The sequence below is a fragment of the Symphalangus syndactylus genome, chromosome 23 (genome assembly GCF_028878055.3).
Source record: "Symphalangus syndactylus isolate Jambi chromosome 23, NHGRI_mSymSyn1-v2.1_pri, whole genome shotgun sequence".
NCBI classification, from domain to species: domain Eukaryota; kingdom Metazoa; phylum Chordata; class Mammalia; order Primates; family Hylobatidae; genus Symphalangus; species Symphalangus syndactylus.
The window spans coordinates 28,627,364-28,648,284 of NC_072445.2; the positions used below are offsets into that span (position 1 = coordinate 28,627,364).

At 37.3% G+C, this 20,921-nt stretch overlaps 1 protein-coding gene across 1 annotated transcript in view; it reads right to left on the bottom strand.

Moving 5' to 3' along the window:
- The window catches only part of HMGCLL1 (3-hydroxy-3-methylglutaryl-CoA lyase like 1), a 145,215-nt gene that overhangs the window by 4,916 nt on the left and 119,378 nt on the right, over positions 1 to 20,921 (bottom strand). Inside the window, 1 exon segment of the mRNA XM_063632830.1 lies at positions 1,698 to 1,823. Coding sequence (XP_063488900.1) covers positions 1,698 to 1,823 — 126 coding nt within the window.

Consider the following 20,921-nt stretch of genomic DNA (forward strand, 5'->3'; position numbering starts at 1 on the left):
TTTGATGGTAGCATGGAGGATAGATTTAAAGGCAAGTCTGGGGCCAGCGACCAGTATAGAGGATGAACACCCAGGGAAGAGATGCAGACCTGCATCAATGTAGTCATAGCAGAGGTAATAAGGGAGGGACAAACAACCAAAATATTTTAAAGTCAAATTAGCAGCTCTTGGTAACTGATTGGACATGGAATCCATAGTGAGATTAAATTCTATAGAGAATCTTGGTTTGTTGCCATGGGTGACTAGTTGAGTTGTGGCAGCTACTCAATGTAGCAATCCTTGGATGGTGAAATTTTTCGGAATAGACTTGACTTATTTGCATTTGGACTCCAGAGTTATGGAACATAACTGGTATATATTAAGCATCAGCTATCAGCTATGGAGTTCAATTCAGTCATCTAAATTTCTAAGAAAGGAACTATTTATGCTCGTTTTATGTCATTAGCTTCCAATATAAATGATTAAGATACAATATAAATGAAATAACATTTATTTCTAACCAGAGAAAATAGGCAATAGTTTTTGGTGTTTATGGGCAACAGCTGTTGGTGTTTAGTGCCAAGTGAAATCAGTCTTTCAATAAATATTTATGGAGCATCTTTATGCCACAGGCACCAAGCTAAAGTACGAATAAGCTGTCATAATTGCTCTGTGGTTGCAAGGGAAGCTAGACACATAAACAAGATAATTACATAACCTTGTGGTAAGTTCAGAGGAAAACATGAAAACACTAAGGAGTGGGACCTAACAGTTTGACCTGGAGGATAGGCAGGGAGATGCTAGACGGCTTATTTTTAGGATGGTGGTGTCTTGCTTTCCAGGCCAAATGGAATACGAGGCATAAGGCCATTTCATGTGGTAGTGAAAACCTGAGCAAGGAGTAGAAGTGAGGAATAAAATGGTATAGAACTGTAGACTAGAAGCAAGTTTAATGAAGCAGGAGCATCAATGTAAGTAGAGTGAGGAAAAAGGAGGAATAGGAGCAGTGGAGAGTAAAAAACTTCATTTTACAATACAGATGATTATTTCACATCTCAGAAATTCTAAATGTCTAATCATCTGTAATTTTTATTTTTTTCCTAAATAAATCTGTTCTATAGACTAACGGGTTGTGTTAACAATCACAGGGCAAAACAAGGTGCTGAATTTAGTGGATGTGGTTACATAGCATGTGACTTTTCAGGTAAACTTGCAAAGAGACTATGCTTGCCATCTAGTGTCTCACATGCTAAGTATTATGAAGCTCCCCTCTTTCACTGATCATATAAAAAGTGCCCTGGGAGTTCTTCCAGAAGCTATAGTTGTCACTGAGACAATCAAGATATCAGTTTTCTCCAAGAAAAACATCCATACAGAAAACAAAACTGCAAAACTCAACAATCATAACAGCAAAGACACAGGCTCCAACTCACAAAGTGTATAAAATCAAATCAGATAATACATGAAAAAGTACTTTAGAGGTCATGAAGCACTATAAAAATGTGAAATGGTAGCATTATTGGTGATTGAGCTATAGCAATGAGTTACTTTATAAAGACCCCAAAAGAATTTTTATTGCATTTTCCAACTGTGCATTTTAGCAAATAGCAAAAGTGTAGTAAAACTTTGACCTCAAAATTGCTTCCCACATCTTAGAAGCATTGCAATTTGGAGCTGCAAGGAATGCATGAATATTAAAATATGTTAAAGTAACTTACTGTATTGAGCCCCAGGCCATTAAGCATATATATCAAATCCTCAGTGGCTACATTCCCAGAAGCACCTTTTGCATAAGGGCAGCCACCTAATCCGGATACTGCAGAGTCCACCACGTTAATTCCCATCTGGAAAACAAACCAAACCACCTAAAGCTTGTATGTTTATGGCATGTAAATTGTTGCATTTCTATTTTACCTGTGGTAAAGAGCAAATAAGGAAAATCTGAACTGGTTGTTCAAACATATTCACTTACCCACTGGCCTCTAGAACGGTCCCCGGGGTGCTTATTTCTTTTATGTCTAATCTTGTCTCTGAGGCTAACAGAAACTCTGCTAAGGCTCTCTGGAACTAGAATAATCTTTGATCAAAAGCAAAATGGTGTTGTTCATTGGTAACAGCTCAACTGTAGGTGGTGAAGCTTAGAGTAAGCTTAATTTACTCCAGATTTTCACATATTATCCAATTCTCTAGCTTAATTCTAAAAGCATTTTACAAGCAATATGAAATATTTTCAACATTCTAATTCAACATCAAAATGCCTTACATGACTGGTATGTGAGGGCAGGGGAGAGAGAAGTCACTGGGTTTGAAATAGGATTTTGTGGGCTCACTTTACCCATTCAACTCACCCAGTCTTTATCGAGACATCCATTGTTTTGCACACAAAACTCCACTACTTTGGGAGAAGGAAGAAATATTTAAGAGACAAAACACTTGCCACCAGCAGTAACACCAGCTTATATTATTGGTTCCTCACTAAGTGCTGGATGCTGTTATTAACAAATTATGTGTATTAATTCACAATTCTCCCCCAAACCCATGAAGTAGATACTCTTGTAGCATCCCCAATTCACAGAAAGAAAACTCAGGTACAGAGGGAATAAACAATTTACCCAAGGTCACCATCTGGTAGGTGAAATCTTCTGTCTCCAGGGCATCTACACTCTGCCTTGATTTATAGCCTCTGGAAACATGAGTGTTGGTACATGATTATGTGCTTGGGGATATCAGAGGTGGAAGAGCTGTCTGTGTGTGCTGGAGAAGTTAGGGAAGACATGAGCACAACAGGGTCTGAGAAGGGCCCCGGAGTTCAAATGTTAATAAGATGAGAAGAACAGAGGCAGGCACGCCATTCCTCTGTGAAGGGTAACAATTCGGTAATCAGAAGATACAGCAAAGCCTAATCTGATTCTTCACTCTTGGGCATTAAAGAAAAAGTAACATGACCACATCAAAAATGAGAAGCACCTGGAAGCAGAGCTCTTGTCCAACCAACTAGATCATGGTTCTCAATCGCAGGTTGCGGCTACATCCCCTGAATTTTTGACTCAGAAGTTCTGGGCTGCGACTTGAGAATTTTAAATTTTGACAAGATTCTGACGGCTGCTGCTCATGTGGGAATGTCTTTCTCCCTTCCTTCCTGCCTTCCTTTCCTTCTTTACTTTTTTGATAAACTTTTAATTTTAAAATAGTTTTTGATTTTCACAAAATTTGTGAAGATAAAACAGAATTCCTATATATTGCACACTCAGTTTTCTCTATGGTTAACATCTGTTACAGAAAACATTATTCAATGATGCTTATTAAAGCACAGCAAGGATGACTTTATTTAGGAACATTGCAGTAGGTACAGGGACCACATGCAATGCAGGAGAGAGAGAGACTGTGCTCAAATCCAAATACAGCATGGGCAAGTGAGAATTTATAGCCAAGGAGTGGGGTGGGGGTCAGTGGATTAAAAATTACTAGGAGAAAACATTAGGAGTGAAAGGAATTCTGGCTCAACTGACCTACCAGGATTTTTGCTGAAGACAGGATAGGGTGATCAGACATGACCTTCGGGTTGGTGGAGGAGGACAGACCTAATCAGATCGGGCATTTGGATATTGACTATAGGGGTTCTTGTTAAGCTGATTTAGTAGGAATCGCTAAAACTGGATTTTACAAGGAAGTGAAGAGGTGGGCTTAGGAGAAGTTTTAGAAACCTGACTGAAGTTTGGCTTCTTTGTCATATCTTATGTTATTACGGTATATTTGTCATAACTAAAGAACACACGTTGACATGTTTTTATTAAAATCCATGCAATATTTAGATTTCTTTAGACTTTTAAAATGACATTTCTAAAGACATTTTTAAACTGGTGTCTTTTATCTGTTCTGGGAGCCTACCAGTATACCACATTAGTAGTCAGGTATCTTTTTTTTTTTTTTTTTTTTTTTTTTTTGAGACAGAGTCTCGCTCTGTCACCCAGGCTGGAGTGCAGTGGCGCGATCTCTGCTCACTGCAAGCTCCGCCTCCCGGGTTCACGCCATTCTCCTGCCTCAGCCTCTCCGAGTAGCTGGGACTACAGGCGCCCGCCACCACGCCCGGCTAATTTTTTGTATTTTTAGTAGAGACGGGGTTTCACCGTGTTAGCCAGGATGGTCTTGATCTCCTGACCTCGTGATCCGCCCGCCTCGGCCTCCCAAAGTGCTGGGATTACAAGCGTGAGCCACCGCGCCCGGCCAGTAGTCAGGTATCCTTAGCCTCCTAGGGGCTGTGACAGTTTCTCCGAACTATTTTTTTTGAGTAGTATAAGTCATGATTTTGTTTTGTTTTGTTTTGTTTTGTTTTGAGATGGAGTCTTGCTTGGTTTGCCCGGCTGGAGTGCAGTGGTGCTATCTCGGCCCACTGCAACCTCCGCCTCCTGGGTTCAAGCGATTCTCTTGCCTCAGCCTCCTGAGTAGCTGGGATTATAGGTGCGCACTACCACACCTGGCTAATTTTCGTATTTTTAGTAGAGACAGGGTTTCACTATGTTGGCCAGGCTGGTCTCAAACTCCTGACCTCATGTGACCCGCCCTCCTCAGCCTCCCAAAGTGCTCATCATGTATTTTGTACAATGTCCTTAAATTTGCGTTTGTCTAAGTTTTTCTCCTGTTAAGACTGGAGTTATAGAGTTTTGGGAGAAGACCACAGAGGTAAAGTGCCATCCTGAAAGCATTATATCAAGGATACATAATATCAATATAAATTATGATGGCTGGTATTAACTTTTATTGTCTGGCTGAGGTGGTGTCTTCCAGGTATCAGCACTATAAAGTCTCCCCAAAGTCTTTCTATATTGTTCATTTTGGAAAAATGTCACTATACATAGCTCACACTTAAAGAGTGGGAAGTATCTACACAAAAGTTTTGAATTGTTCTGTATGGAAAATTTGTCCATTCTCATTTATTTACTTATTCTAACATGTATTTATATTAGGGAGGACTCATAGCTAATTATAGGTAATTATTTTGCACTTTGGGTTATAATGTAATACCAATTTATGTCTTTTGTTGCTCAAACTGTTCAACATTTGGCCATTGGGGAGCTCTCTCAGTTGGCTCCCGTGTCCTTTAGGCATGCCAAAGGGACTGTGGGTTTTCAACCACTTTCGTAGAGTTTCCTTTGCAAGACTGAAAAGGATACTCACAAAGTCTCACAAAGGAAGAACTACAGTCCTTAAAAAGCCCTAGACTTCTTTGGGACCTAAGGAAAGTTTACAAAGGATAGACTGTTTCTCTACCTCCATTTCTTCTTATACTCTCCAACATGGGAAGGTCTCTATTGCCTTCTTTCCATCACCACAACATTTCTCACATAATGATCTGACAGGTTCAGTCATATTCAGCAGTAAAATACTGGTACCTTTAGGACAATTTTCATTTACTATGAAAGCAGTAAGAATGGGGAATTATACTTTAGAAGTGAAATTTGTGGCATTGTTCAGTACTTGGAAGAGACAAATATTAAGATGTTGACCCGTCTCTGGGAGTCTGCCATGATATAAACAGGCAGGGGCATTTCTTTACTTATAGGTTAAAACTGATGTATTCGGTGGACCCGAATGTATCAGCTTAGGAGCCAGAAATTTCCATTAGTCTCAACCCTGTCAACCCACTGGAATCACCTGGAACCCTTTTCAAATGACCAATGTCCAAGCTTCTCCCTAAATTAATTAAATCAGAGTCTCTGTCCTAGAATCTCCTGTTACCCAGTGATTCTCAAATCCCTAAAGTAGAGTTTCTTATCTATCTCACCCTTTATCAATCCGGGGTATGGGTCAGCTTTAACTTTAGAAAAACTTTGTACCCTGGGGCAGCAAACAGTTAACCAGGACTGGTCAGCATTTAAAGAAAAGCAGGTTTTGAAAAAATACCCAAAAAAGTATAAAGTAGCAAAAGTCAGAGGAATCAGCATGATAGGTGAGAAATGGCTTCAGCCCGAAATGTGGATGATTCACTTTTGGGATCTGGAATCCACGTATCATGTTCCTTTTCTCACTACTGAGGATCAAGACCCTGCAACTACAGGAGTCCCAGAAGGAAAACTTGTTACTTTGTCAAAAGAACAGTTTTTAGTCTTAATTGGTCTTTTGGGAAAGAGTGAGGAAACAACAGCCATTCTTCTATTTTGTAACTAAAGGCCAATGTAACCTATTGCTTGGGCAAAAGTGAAAGATTTATTTACAATAGAGAAACCAGTATTATCACAGAGGAACAATAAATGACCAATGTCACACTAGAGCAAATATAAATAACCAGTGAAGCCAAAAAAAAAGTTCAACCTCACATTAAATCAAAGATTGTGAGTGAAAACTATAACACTGTATTTTACACTTTCAGACTGACAACAATTAAAAAAGAATGCTGGCATTGAAATAGTATAATATAGTATAATATATTCAAATATATGAAACACTCTACAACTTCAACAACATGGACTAATTTCACAAACACAAGGTTGCTTGAAAAAAAAAGTCAGGTTCAAAAGAAGACATACATCATTTCATTTAGATAAAGTCCTAAAACAGACCACACTAATCAAAGCAGTGAGAGGTTAATAATTATCCTTTGAAGTGTGAATATAAATGGACACAAGGAGAGCTTCGAGGGTGCTGGCAATAAATTTCTTGAACTAAGTTGATTACATTGATAGTATCAGTTTGTGAAAATTCATTGAGCTTATAATTTGTACACATTTCCATATATGCATTATAGTTCAATAAATATCAATGACAAAGGGAGTGTTGTTGGAACTGAAGGTAAACAGTCAAACCTAAATGAGTAGGAATGTACAGTTAATTGGAATTCTTTGGGTGAGCAATTATTTAGTAATAAATCTTCACTCGTCAATATTCTTTGTCCTAACAGTTCCTTATCAAAGAGTCCTTTCTAGAAATATTTAACGAATCCTAAGAAAATAACTAGATAAAAACAAATACATATGGGTGATGTATATTGTATATTTGTTTTGTATAGGATATATAACACACACACATATATCTATATAAAGACTCATCACAGTATGTTTTTTAAGAATGAAAATTTGAGAACCATCCAAATGTCTCCCAATGGAGTATAGCTTTATGGTGTAGCTAGAAAACAAAATGATGATGCTATTTAACTGCATGATTAAGGGAAAAACAGGTTAGAAGATGTTATGACAGTACATAGAGTCATGATACAATTTCCTGAAAACAAAAAGGATTTGGGAGATACATAAAGTGCTAACAGTAATGATCATGGGTGCTGTGATTACAGATAAATTATTATTATTATTATTACTATTTTGAGACGGAGTCTCGCTCTGTCACCCAGGCTGGAGTTCAGTGGCGCGATCTCGGCTCACTGCAGGCTCTGCCCCCCGGGGTTCACGCCATTCTCCTGCCTCAGCCTCCTGAGTAGCTGGGACTACAGGCGCCCGCCACCACACCCGGCTAATTTTTTATATTTTTAGTAGAGACGGGGTTTCACCGTGTTAGCCAGGATGGTCTCGATCTCCTGACCTCGTGATCCGCCCGCCTCGGCCTCCCAAAGTGCTGGGATTACAGGCGTGAGTCACCGTGTCCGGCCTATTTTACTTTAATTCTATCTCTGTTTTCCAGTGCCTCCACGATGAATGATAATTACCTACCTAAGTAGAAAAAGTAAAATATAAAAGTTTTTGGAAATTTTAACCTGTAGTAAAATGACTGTAAATAAGTGAAAATGAATGTAAATAAATCCGAGACTCTGAATTTATTCATATTTTGCAATAATGGATCTTTCTAGGATCTAAGACTACAAGACTAATCTGCAAACATACTCTGGTGAAGGCAGACATAATCTGAGTAAAAGAGGACTTGACTTGTAAATTGGTCTTTCTGATTTTCTAGTACCAGATTAGCGCTAGACACAGATTCTCTTTCGGCAAGCTCTATTCACAAATTAATTGACTCAGTTCTAAATGCAATATGTGGATTTAAAGTTTAAGCAATTTTAAAGAGTTTATTCAAGGATATATGACCTATAAAGGAGAATATTAAGGCCTCAATTCCCTTTAAAGTCTCTCTTTTTAAAAAAATCACAGTACTTTAAAAATATTTTAATACAAGTTCCCCTAAATTCTCTACTTTATTAAGTGTGTAATTTTCTTCTCAGAAATAAAAATTTTCTCAATGATACTTTTATCCTTATACTAAATTATATGCTCGTTTTTCTAAACAAGCTGCTTTGGAAATTTCTAGTCATAGTCTTCTAAGAAAATTTGATTTCACTACGTATGTTTTCTTCACATCTACTACCTTATTTCATCAGAAATAATTTTAATATGATGTAAACAAGCTCTGAAAAAAACTAGGAAGAAAAACATTATTTCTTATTATTAATTCTTTATTGTAAAGAGTGGAAAGACATTTTCACTTAACCATTGAAATCATATCATTTTGTGTTTGAAAATAATAGGCCACTTAGCTAATTTTCCTATACGAGAGACTTTCGGCATTAAAGGATTACTCTTGGAAAGCTGTTCTGTTTCTCTCCTTTTCAAGAGTGATCACTACTTTCAGACTCAGTTTCCTGGTGTGCATGCGTGTGTGTGTGTGTGACTGTGTGTCTGTGTGTGTGTGTGTGTAAGCACACAGCACAAACTTCTGTTTGCACCATATATCACAAAAGCAAAACAGTTATTCTTTGTTTTGTCTATTTTTGATTTTTGTTTTTGAAAAGTCCATTTTTAGTTGAGTAACCACAAGGTGGCAACACAGCACCAAAATCCACCAAGTTAAAGTCAAACATTTACAACCCCACTGTGTTGCAGTCCCTCAAAATTGTAAATAGTGAATAGTTTTATATTTATCAAACAAATGGGTTTTCTGCATTTAAAATAAGGACACTCTTACTAATGGTGTAGAACACATGGAAATGTGGTTCAATATATTCAGCATATTTCTATTTTTCCTTTGACTTAAAGTGTTTATTAAGCACATTCTTTGTGCCAGGGACTTGGAATAAATAAAAGTCCTGTAGCTCACAGAATTTAGCATTATAAATTAAAGTGACTATATATTTTGGCTGTTACTGAGAAGTAGCTTATGATTATCTAATGGGAAGCAACTGTTATTAGTGCTCAGGGAACCAATGCTTTCTAAATTATATACATGTTTATTTATATATTCATATATAACATGTATATTTATAACATATTTAAATATTTATAACATACATAATACATAAATATATTTTTATATAACATATATAAATACATTTATATAATTCTAACTCTAAGGACTGAGATGTCCTTGGCTTCTCGTTTTCTCAAAGTTGACAATCAAAGCTATTAACTCAGTGGCCCAGGATACCATAAACCTGGTGAATTCAGTTGTGTGTGCTCTATCTACCTGAGCTCTCTGCATATGTGCTTGGACCTAAGGCCAGAGGGAAATGAATAAAATGTTACTGGCAACTTTTTCTGGAGGAGAGCAAATTGCCTGTAGATATATCATAAACATGTCATGTCTGTATTCTAATCTTAGGTGAGCTCCGGGGAGTATTGATTCTGTATGATGTTCTAATGGTCTGATGTTGCTGATATGCTAACTGAAGGTACCATCACAACTTTTTCTTGTTGCTATATGATCTTATAACCCAAATAAAATGAATAAATACAACAATAAAGGGAGTAAAAAATCATTTTGCAAAATTTCTAATCTATACATGTTTTCAAAATATTTTATGAAACCTAAAATTTTAGTTATTGAGGTTACTAAAGTCCCAAAAAACAATTAGATCTGGATTATTATTTTTGAAGTCATCTACATTTTTTATCCCCTAAGATCAGTATTTTATTTAATAATCTATAGAAATGTTAGATTTAATTTAAAATAAAATTTCTGAAAGTGAAAATTATTCATTTTAACATCAATATTCATGTAGAATAAAATATCAAAATATGCTTATTTTCCAATATTTTTATTCTCAACTTGTTTCTCATAGCGGATATTCACTCTACCAAAGGATTGAAATTACCCATACATGAAGAATTACTCGGACTCCAGTGGCCAGGCTTATTTCCAATAAGTCCAGATGTTTGCTTCTCAACCAAGACTCTAAATAGATACTATATGAGCTATTGTACCACCTGAGAGAGAACCCTACTTGCCATTGATGTGTATTGTGAACATAATATATGCAATAGGTAAGCCATAGATAATGAACAGTTAGCATACATGAATAATGTCAACGTTTTGGTCAACAGGAGCATATATAAAAATTGGTAAGTAAATAATAGGATTATATATAGATGTAAAGAGAGAGCTATGTTGAGGAATGACTAAGCTACTGTGATTATTAATCAAAGTAATTATACTTCTCATCTTTAAAACTGGTTTTCCTAAATGCTTCACTCCTCCTTGCCTTCAAAAGGAGACAGATTATATTTCTACCTTCATTGGATACATTCAGATTGAGATAGAAATGGGAGTGTGTACACTGAAGGGAGTAAGGGAAAAAAAGCAAGAAAATTTTCAATTTCTATAAGACTAAAAATAATAAATACTATTAGCGAACATTTGCTGAATTGCTTACTTTTTCACAAGGATTGTACCATGTGCTTCACATATGATAAAGCTCCACAAAGTCAACCTGAAGTGGTTAGTAACTCATGCCCATTTTACTCACGAGTAAACTGAGATTCATGAAGTGCAAGTGCTTCATATGGTTAGTATGAGGCAAGGTAAGAATGCAAATCCAGGTTTAACAACTGTGTGCTACTGCACAATATTAATAGTTAACAAAATGCTGACTATATCCCAGACATATTACTAAACACTTCACATGCATTGATTCATTGAATCCATATAACAACTCCAGGAGGCAGGGTGTGAATTAGAAAAATAACATGGACAAATCAAAAAACTTCCTTTTCTTATGAGACTTTCTGAAAAGTTTCCACACAAGTTAGCAACATTAGCAAACAACTTCAGAAAGTAAATATTTGTTGTCCTGGTGATTGTATTTCTAGGAAGCTAGCCCAAGAAGACAGCCAGAAATATTCAGATAGATCTATGTTCAAGGATGAATATTTTTTGTAATATTACTCAATATTAACAGTGAAAATAAGTTCATAGGTTAGATGTGGAAAAACAGAGATAGTTAATAAATTACATAAGATTGACTATTATGAAATAGTAAAATATTTCTGTATAATACAATATTATATATACAAAAAATATAAATATATAAATATATAAACAGTACAATATATATACAAAAATATATAATATGAAAAAACGAATAGGAGAAAGCGGAAGATAAAAGAACAGGATAATAACTATAGTTCCATTTATTTGTGTTTCTAGATTTTTTCCAATCCTCTATAATAAATATATACCACTCATATATTTACGACAAATGAACTTTATTAATAAGGGTCTATCTACTTTTTTTCATAGTCATTTCCTTCTTTTGCCAGTATCATACCCCCAAAAGTATTCTGGTCTACCTCAGGCTCACATGGCTTGAATTCCATTCAAATTCTATAGATGATTCATCTCAGAATCATCTGCTTTTCCTGTTATTGATTGGATAATGCTCCTATCACTTTACTTCTGTAGCCATCCATGTTCTCTAACATCTTGGCATAAAATAATTAGACCAGTGCTCCTAAAACTGTAATGAATATATGGTTTCACTTAATAGGTCTGAGGTGGTACCTGGGATTCTGCATCACTTACACAATCCTGAATTATGCCAATACTACTGGCCCCCAGAACACACTTGAGTGGCAAGAGACAACAGATCTTCCTGGAAACATCTCAGATGTTAATATATCCAGCTTCAGTCACAGTGGCTCCCTCCTGCCTTGTGCAGTATTTCTCAGAATGATATCATCTAAGTATTGGAGTCACCTGATGTCCTAGTTAAAAATGCAAAAAGGTGCTACCCCCAAAACTGAATTTTTCTTGTAAAGTATATTTATTGTTTCAAACTCCAAGATGGTTTTTATGGATAAAAACATTGTGAAAATTTCTAACTTTGTGGCTGAACTGTTTATCTGTGGCAGATAGAGCTAGTTCATTACCAAAAATCAGTTTCTTCTTCCAGGACCCTCAGTTAGCTGATAGTACCAAGCTGCCCTGTACTTAGGTATGGATATGTGACTACAGTCTAGCCAATGACATGCAAGCAAAGTGATACAGGCCATTTCTAAAACAAGTCTTCTTAGAGACTACAAGCATTCTTCCTCTTTAATAGCCAAACACAGATGACACTGAGGCCTTAGGGAGTGGTGAGCCACAAGATGGAAGCAGCCTGAGTTCCTGAATGACCACTTGGAGGAGACAACACACTCATTTACCAGGAACATGTGTGGTGGGCTGTTAAACCAGTGAGAAACAAACATCTATGTGTTGGAGTCATTATTCATTTCGAGATGTGTTTTTATATCAGCATAGCCAATTGGAACGGATATACCAATTGATAAAAGGTTAGATTAAAATCTGCCGCTTTGCTGGCTGCTTTCTATTTGTTCCACGTTTTTATTTTTTTTCCTCTTTTCTGCGTTCTCTTCTGTTAATTGAATGTTTTATGATTTTATTTGATCTCTTCTGTTGACTTAATATTTAGATTTCATTAAATTGTTTAGTAGTTGTCTTCTCATTTACAATACACATCTTTAATTAACCATAATCTATCTTCAAATAACCAGTCACACATAGGCAAGGAGCTGCTAACAGTATATTCTCAATTCCTTCCATGCAGCCTTTGTGCTCTTGTTTCCCTGTTACTTTTACATAAATAAACTGATAATATATTGCTACTATTTTTTTTTTACGTTAGGTAGTCAGTTATCTCTTAGAGCAATTAAAAATAAGGAAAAAAGTGATCTCATCTTGACTTATTCCATTTCTGAGTTCCCTGAAGGAACTTGGCTAGAATAAAAATGGCAGAGATTCAAATCCTGGTTTTTGGTGAACACTCACTTTTTGGAGGTGGGAGAAAGAAGATGGGTTAATGAAAGAGACAAGGAGTTCAGGAGGAAGTTCAATGTCACAAGCCAGGGTAGAAAAAGTTTCTCTAAATACATATCACAGTGATGAGTGCAACAGATGGTTAAGGAAAATGACAGCTGAGAAAATCCACTGGATTTATGCCATTGACAAATTTTGAAGTTTTGATCATTTCAGCAGAGTAGGACAGGGTAGAGCTGGCAGAAAATTTCAGAACAAATGAAGAGCATGCAGCCTACTGCTTGTCAGTTTCAGAAGACAGACTTTCATTTAAACCTGTTGTGCCATTTTAACTGTGTGATTTTGATAATGTTGTTCTACCTCTGTTCCTTCAACTGTAAAATGAGTATAATAGTACCAATTAACAGGCTTGTTGAGGATTCTATGAGGTCTTTCATGGGATGTGCTTATCACATAGGTTGGCACATAGCAAAATGCTGGATTTTAAAAATATCTAACAAGGATGTAGAGGCAGACAGAAGACATGTGATAAAAGGAAGAAGAGAGTTGAGGAAGAAGTTGAGGGGGGTATGTGAATAGAGAGATATCAAGGTTATGTGAGAAATGTAAGTAGAAAACCATAAAAGACAGCTAATTAAATGGAAGTAAGGAATGATGCCATGAACAGAGGATAAAATTAACAAAGAAAAAATCTTATAGATTAGGATGAGTTTTGGGACCAGGGCAGAAACAAGGAGGTGAGCCAGGAAATAAATAGGAAAAACTGTCCTTTGAGTTAGGGTGTAAGGAGCGACAATATATATATCCCTTGACAGAGATATGTTAAAGGAACAAGGGCCCTGAAGCTTTTGTGGAAAACAAATAACCGATCTCAAAAACATAGTAATCGAGTTCATTGGCTGAAAGTCCTACGAAGAGTTCATCTCATTTCTAGCTCCCTAACACTTGCTTCTTGTGGACTCAGCCCTGCCCTGCTCTCACAATAGTCTTCAGTGTGTGTACAAAGAGAGGGGGATGGAGCTAATGGTTATGGGGAAGAGAAGTAGGAAGAGAAGGAGAGAGACCATAAACAGTATTGTACTGACAATATCTATTCAGGTGGAGGTCCCCATGTATTTTTCATACTAATCTGCAAATCACAGACTTCTACAACTAGATAATTTAGCCAAAATCCCTTATATGTTTAATGATTGATTGATTTAAAATGAATTAGGCCCCATAGTTCTTAACAAAGAACTTTTGGAGGTTATCAAAAGTCACATAGGGCTGGGCACGGTGGCTTACGCCTGTAATCCCAGCACTTTGGGAGGCTGAGGCGGGTGGATCACCTGAGGTCAGGAGTTCAAGATCAGCCTGGCCAACATGGCAAAACCCCGTCTCTACTAAAAATACAAAAATTAGCTGGGCATGGTGGTGTATGCCTATAATTCCAGCTACTCGGGAGGCTGAGCCAGGAGAATCACTTGAACTCAGGAGGCAGAGGTTGCAGTGAGCCGATGTCGCGCCATTGCACTCCTGCCTGGGCAACAGAGTGAGATTCCATCTCCAAAAAAAAAAAAAAGGTCAGGTAGGTGGTCAGTTATAGGCAGTTATAGTGATGCATATAGAACTTAGAACTTAGGCCTTTCTGTTCCTGGAATTTCACTAGGAGGTAGGAGGTAAATAACTTCCAGTTCCAATATAGATGTTAGTGCGAGATGTACCTAATGTTGTGAAAATACAACTAAATGTTAATAAGTTTTTTTAAGTATATTGAAAGACAAAAGAATTGAAAACAGTGGTTCTGACAAAGAATGAGCAATGTTATAAATATTAATAAGCTAGGGATGGCTTGTGAGAATATACAGACCAGATTTTTGAAAATAGCAAAAGCAGCAGGCAGTATATATTAGCTTCATGATGTCTGGAATTTCACTTTATCTCATTCCATTATACCTTCAGCATATGGCATAATACCTAGAACATAATAAGTTATTACTCAAATATTCTTGAAGGCATAATTGAACAAATAATGAGTATGGCACAATATGTAATATCAAGATCAGGGTGCATATAGGCCTATATATTGTAAAAATTGAAGACACAGCACTACATGGTTGAGGACACAAAAATAAAGAAACATTGGAGTGGATCACTACCTATCTCATTTCCTCCTTAAACCTTCTCCTCTTGGGAGTGCCTCTCATAAAGAAGGGTTTCTGGAAACTGCTCAGTGACTCTTTTATTAATCTTGGCTGCAGCTGATTGGACCTAAATTTGGTCAATCACAGTCTTCTCACCCAGACTTGGAACAGACAAAGACAGAATGCATCTTTATAAGAGGTGAGATGTACAGCAAATGAGCTGTGGACCAGTAACTTTTTCCATGAATAATGGAGAGCAGAGAAATTCAATCTCTAGTAAAATGAGAAGTGAAGCATAGGTGAATCAGAGAAACATGGCCTGAATTTCAGACAGATTTTCAGTCCTTCCTGAGGTCCAGCTTCATTCCCTTACCAGCTTTGTTTTTGGAGGTGGGTACTATTATTATCATCCTCATTTTTTAATTGAGGAAACTGAGGAATAGAATGTTTAATATGATCATATATAATGTTACATGTTTGGTAAAAGGTAAAGCTGAGATTCAGAATGAGGTAAAAAAAGACTTCTTTCTAAATCTCTGTTTTTGACTTGTGTGCATAATTTATCCAAGAAGTTTCCTGAGACACCCCTGTGTCTTCATAATAAATTTTCCTCTTTTGTTTAAGGTAGCCTGAGTTGGCTACTGTTGCTGGGAAACAAAGACTAGTAACTAGCATCATTAAGTTAATGACCTGGCAGAGAAGATATTCATTAATATAAAGAACTTTAATACAAAGTAGAATGTCATAGTTATTATAAGAATTATAAACAAAGCTGTTCAGAAACACCAGTGAGATGGTTTGTATATTTTGTAGTGGAGCAAGGAACGGGTGGAAGAGAGGAGGGATAGTGAAAATGTTGTCACATAGTTTGCCTCTGAATTGGGCTTTGAAGGATATTGACAAGGGTGGGGAGAGGATGTGGGAAGAGGTATTCTACAGAGAAGAAGCAACGTGGAAAATCATACATACGATGAACATGCCAAGTATGTACTAAGCAGTTTTTTGTTGTTGTTGTTGTTTTGTTTTTTTGGTATTTTTTTTTTTTTTGAGACGGAGTCTCGCTCTGTCACCCAGGCTGCAGTGCAGTGGCGCAATCTCGGCTCACTGCAAGCTCCGCCTCCCGGGTTCACGCCATTCTCCTGCTTCAGCCTCCCAAGTGGCTGGGACTACAGGCGCCCACCACCACGCCCAACTAATTTTTTGTATTTTTAGTAGAGACGGGGGTTTCACCGCGTTAGCAAGGATGGTCTTGATCTCCTGACCTGGGCCTCCCAAAGTGCTGTGATTATAGGCGTGAGCCACCGCTCCTGGCCAGAAGATTTTAATGAGATGTTTATTGTAGGGCCTTTTGGGATATGGATGGAGCAAGTCCCTGTGCCTTGCTATAGGATATGAGCTTTATTCTGTAAGAAATGAAGGTCTAGCTAAGGTTTATGAATAATCATGCCATCATCAGCACTTTGTTTTTTTCTAATTTTGCTAGCAAGGGAGCAATAATTGAGATGGATAGAGGCTGAGAAATATGTAAGTAGAAACATTTGTTAGAAAATTAGTGCAATACATCAAATCATTCGTGACAACTATTTAAAATGAAGCATAAGAAAAAAGATTGTTGTTAAGGAATAAATTTGAGATAAATTTACTAGGTAAAATACTGTCTAAATGAATGAGGAATGACTAAAGAAAGAAATACCATTAACAAAGCACTGAGATCTCTCGCTTAGCAACAACTTAATAGAGGGTGATCCATTAACTGGAGTGGGATGTAGAATCGTCCTTAGTGAAAGGTGAAAGTTGCTGTCTTGAAAATCATTATAGATAAAGAAAACTGGCTATTTACCACATGTTTCCTGAAGCATTCCTAATTATTCAAAACTAATTTAAATTCACGTTTATCTTTCGTTAAATAACTTTTTTTCCACTTCCCCATTTGCAGTTGGAGTGATTTCATGTCTTTGGTAATGTTTATATTTATAGTTTAATATTCTTGTAACTCAAATAATTGGACTCCACTGGTCAGTAATTTAAAAGATATGACACAGTGATTCCTAGGTCTCTAGGAAAAGCACGAGGCTTCCCATCTGCTGAGTACTGGGGTGGGGGCAGGGATAATGAGTGATAGGAATTTCATATGGGTTTTGGGGAGCCCTATAACAAAGGAGACTGGTCTTGCTTTCAAAGGTGTGTACTGGAGGGCATACAAGACTCAGAAGCTCAGCATCCAGCTGACAGAGGGAACAGGGCAGCAAAGGCTGAGTGAGATACCTAGCCCGTGGCTCTCAGGTAACTTCAAAGAATACAGAACACTCACACCTGACATAGAAAGCATACAACAATTTCCCATTTTCCCTAGCAGAGCTGAAAGATCACTGGTGGGCAAGAGGGAATTAAAATCATGACCAGGATGTGGTACAGAGTATGGGCTAGAGTTGGGTGGATCATGGTTTGGGTACCATCACAAGGACAGAGCTGAATGGGCCGAATAGTCATATCTCAGGGGAAACAAGGGAGGACTAAGAATGTTTGCAGACCAGGTAACTCCCCACTAATGCCAGGATGATACTTAAGCCCTCTTCAAACTTAGCTCACTCATAGGAGGGAGGGGGAAGAGAATAGGAGGAACTTGAAACCTGTTTTAAAGGAGAAGTGGCTAAGCGGATTTACACATGTATTCCACCATTTATTAGGATACATCTATTTGGGGGGTAAACTTCAGAATTCATTAAACTGGACACTGCTGTGTTTTTACATAGATATAAAATATTATGTATGCTATAAAGTACAAAAAATATTACAGGCCAGGCACAGTGGCTCATGTCTGTGGTCCCAGCTACTGGGGAGACTGAGGAGAGAAGATCACTCGAGCCTAGGTGTTTGAGGCTGCAGTGAGCTATGATCACAGCAGTGCACTCCAGCCTGGGCTTCAGAGTGAGACCCCCATCTCTAAAAAAATAAAAGCAAAAAAGTATAGAAGATTTTATGATATTACTTATATGAATATTACCATTCACATTCTTATTGTGAATTTCAAACAGCTCAAGTTCAGCTTGATTTCTAAACGACTTACCAAGGACCTTGCTAGCTTGAGACCCACCATTGATCAAAATATCTAATGAGATATTTATGTTAACAATGGTATTAATTTTTTAAAGCATTGGGTACAACTTGGAGGAAGAGGGAAGGCTGTGAATATATAAAATAATTTTTTTTCTGCCACTAGAAATAGTCCAGCTGAAGGCACCCGAAATGGTGCAGTTGAAGCCAGTTATTCAAAGAAGGTAGGAAAATAAACATAAGTATAATTACAGTTAAATATATAGAAGAAAACCAGATTTGGAGAAAACTCGCATATCTAAAAAACATAATATAATCCATGGTTGAGGCAATTGTGCATATTTGCCTTGGAAAAAGCTCAGAGATAGATGAGAGTTGTAGTGGCATAGTTCAAGATCATTATGTGGTCAAGAAAGTAGACATATTCTGTATGATTCCAGAGCCAAATAGACAGATGTAGATTTTGGTTGATTATGGGGGATAACTCTCTAGCCATTTAATGCTGCCCAAACACAAATGGGTTAGCTTTCAAAATAATGATCTCCTTGCCACTGAAGTATTGAAAGACAATCTGAAGGTTGCAGAAGGAATCCCTTCTACTGTTAGTGAAGCCATCAGCTTTGACGGCTCTAGGATTTTCTCCAATCCTATGGCTTTCTATGAATACATATTGAAGTTGGTTTGCTCAATTTTATCTAATTATGTCATCAAATTATAAACATACCCAAATAAAATTAGAATATTAAGGGCTTTTGCTATTATAGTTTGGGGCAACAGCATTATTGTGATAGGTTCATTCCCTTGGCATCTGAAGATATGACATAGACCAAATGCCAAGCAAAGACATAGTGACTTAATGGGAAGGTCGCATGCATATAAGCTTCCAGATGGCATACAACCATGATGGCCAGTGCTGATAGCCAAGAAAAAAAGTCATATAAGACAAAACTCCTAAAACATTTGCTGAAGATTCTCACAGAGGAGTGCCAAACCCACACATATTTGGTGCTGTAGCAAAACTGCCAAATACCACTAGGCTTACAAAAGCTCCTGTGTAACCTGTAACATATTTTACGTTTCTGTTTTAACTTCAACGATTCGAAATACCTGAAATTCAATGTCATCCTTACTTAAAAATGAAAATATATAAGAGATTAAAATCTTTAGATATGAGTCAAATTCAAGTGCTATTTCACTCGCAGGCTAGATAATTTAAAAAAAATGGGGTATGCAGGAAAATACACAAAATATTCATCATGGACAGATTAATGTCCAATGAAGAACAAGAGTTCTTTCTTGTCCGTCACTTCTTTGCTCTTCATCACAGGAGACTGATTCCTTCAGGATGCATTTCCCCAGTTCTCATATCAGCTGGATTCCTGAAGAGTTCAGCCAACAGTAAGCTCTGGTGTTAGGAAGAAGTCATAATATTTCCCACTAACAGCTTTAGGTGGTATCTCAAGCAGAGCCTATATTTTCTTTGTGGTCTCCAATGCCTTCTGCTGACCATGGACAGTCTCATCATGGTTCCAGCTCTCTCACAGTGACTCTGGATGCTGGGCTCCAGTAACGCGCTTCTTTCTTTGTCCATCCAGCCTATAGGACTCACTCCTATTGCAACGGTGGTCTCCTGCTATTGCTAATCTCCAGGAGGGCCTCCTTAACAGTGAAGCAAACAGGGTGCAAATTGTAGGAAACCATTCAGCAACTCAGTTGGTCAGCAAGTTGAAAATCCTCAGCACCTGAGAAAGAATGCCTCTTAAATGTTGTGTTCTAGTTACCTGGTTTGCCTTACCCTATTCTAGGCCCTGCTAACCTCTGGGATGGTTTTTTGTCCGATGTTCAGCTGCCTCTTAAATGTTGTGTTCTAGTTACCTGGTTTGCCTTACCCTATTCTAGGTCCTGCTAACCTCTGGGATGGTTTTTTGTCTGATGTTCAGTTTTATACTTTTACTCTCACCTGTGTTTCCTACATTCAATTATTTTTGTGTCTTCTGCTTTCTGACTGATCCCAGAAAAACCTAATCATCCTTTCCAAGGAGTTGAATCTTGAATTATTTTCTACCAAACTCTTATCAAAGGCAGATTGGGCAAAGTGACACTAAACAAAGGCACCTTATGAGATTCACTGTCTATCATCTTCTAAGTATTTTAGTTCTATCCTTATGCCAATTTCACCAGAAAGTTCTGGATCTCATTAGCTCAGACTCCTGCAGAGATAGCTTCCTTGAATCCCATTTTCAGGTTATTCAAAGTCATGACAATAAATAAATAAATACACACAGAAATAAAAGACTTGTGAAGGAGGACTTTCCCTCCCCCCACATTTATTCTAAAAACCCCTACTGGAGACACTGTCCATTTATTTTGTTATATATTAGCCAGGATAAATAGTTTGAGTTATCAAAGCCAAGAAATGGGCTGGAGAGAAATTCATTGGTTCCCTTAAGTGAATTATAGAAAAAGTTTGGTTGGTTAATCTTGGGAAACACTGAACCAGAGATTCCAACATCCTTCTTTCTGTCTCTTTCTTCCCTTCTTTTTTCCTTCGTTCTCTCTCTTCATCTCTCTCATTATTTTTTTTCTTCTCTGTGTGTTGGCTTTATTCTTTCAAGTCAGCTATATCAAAAGTCACAGAGTTTTATATAAGAGAAAGGAACTGTTTTTCATAAGCTCTAACTAGAAAACTTTTGGGAGAGTGATTTTTATTAACCCACCGTGAGTCTCACATCCATCAGTGGACCAGAAATTGAAGCCAGTGCACCCTCACTGGGGCCATGAGTGCACTTTGTA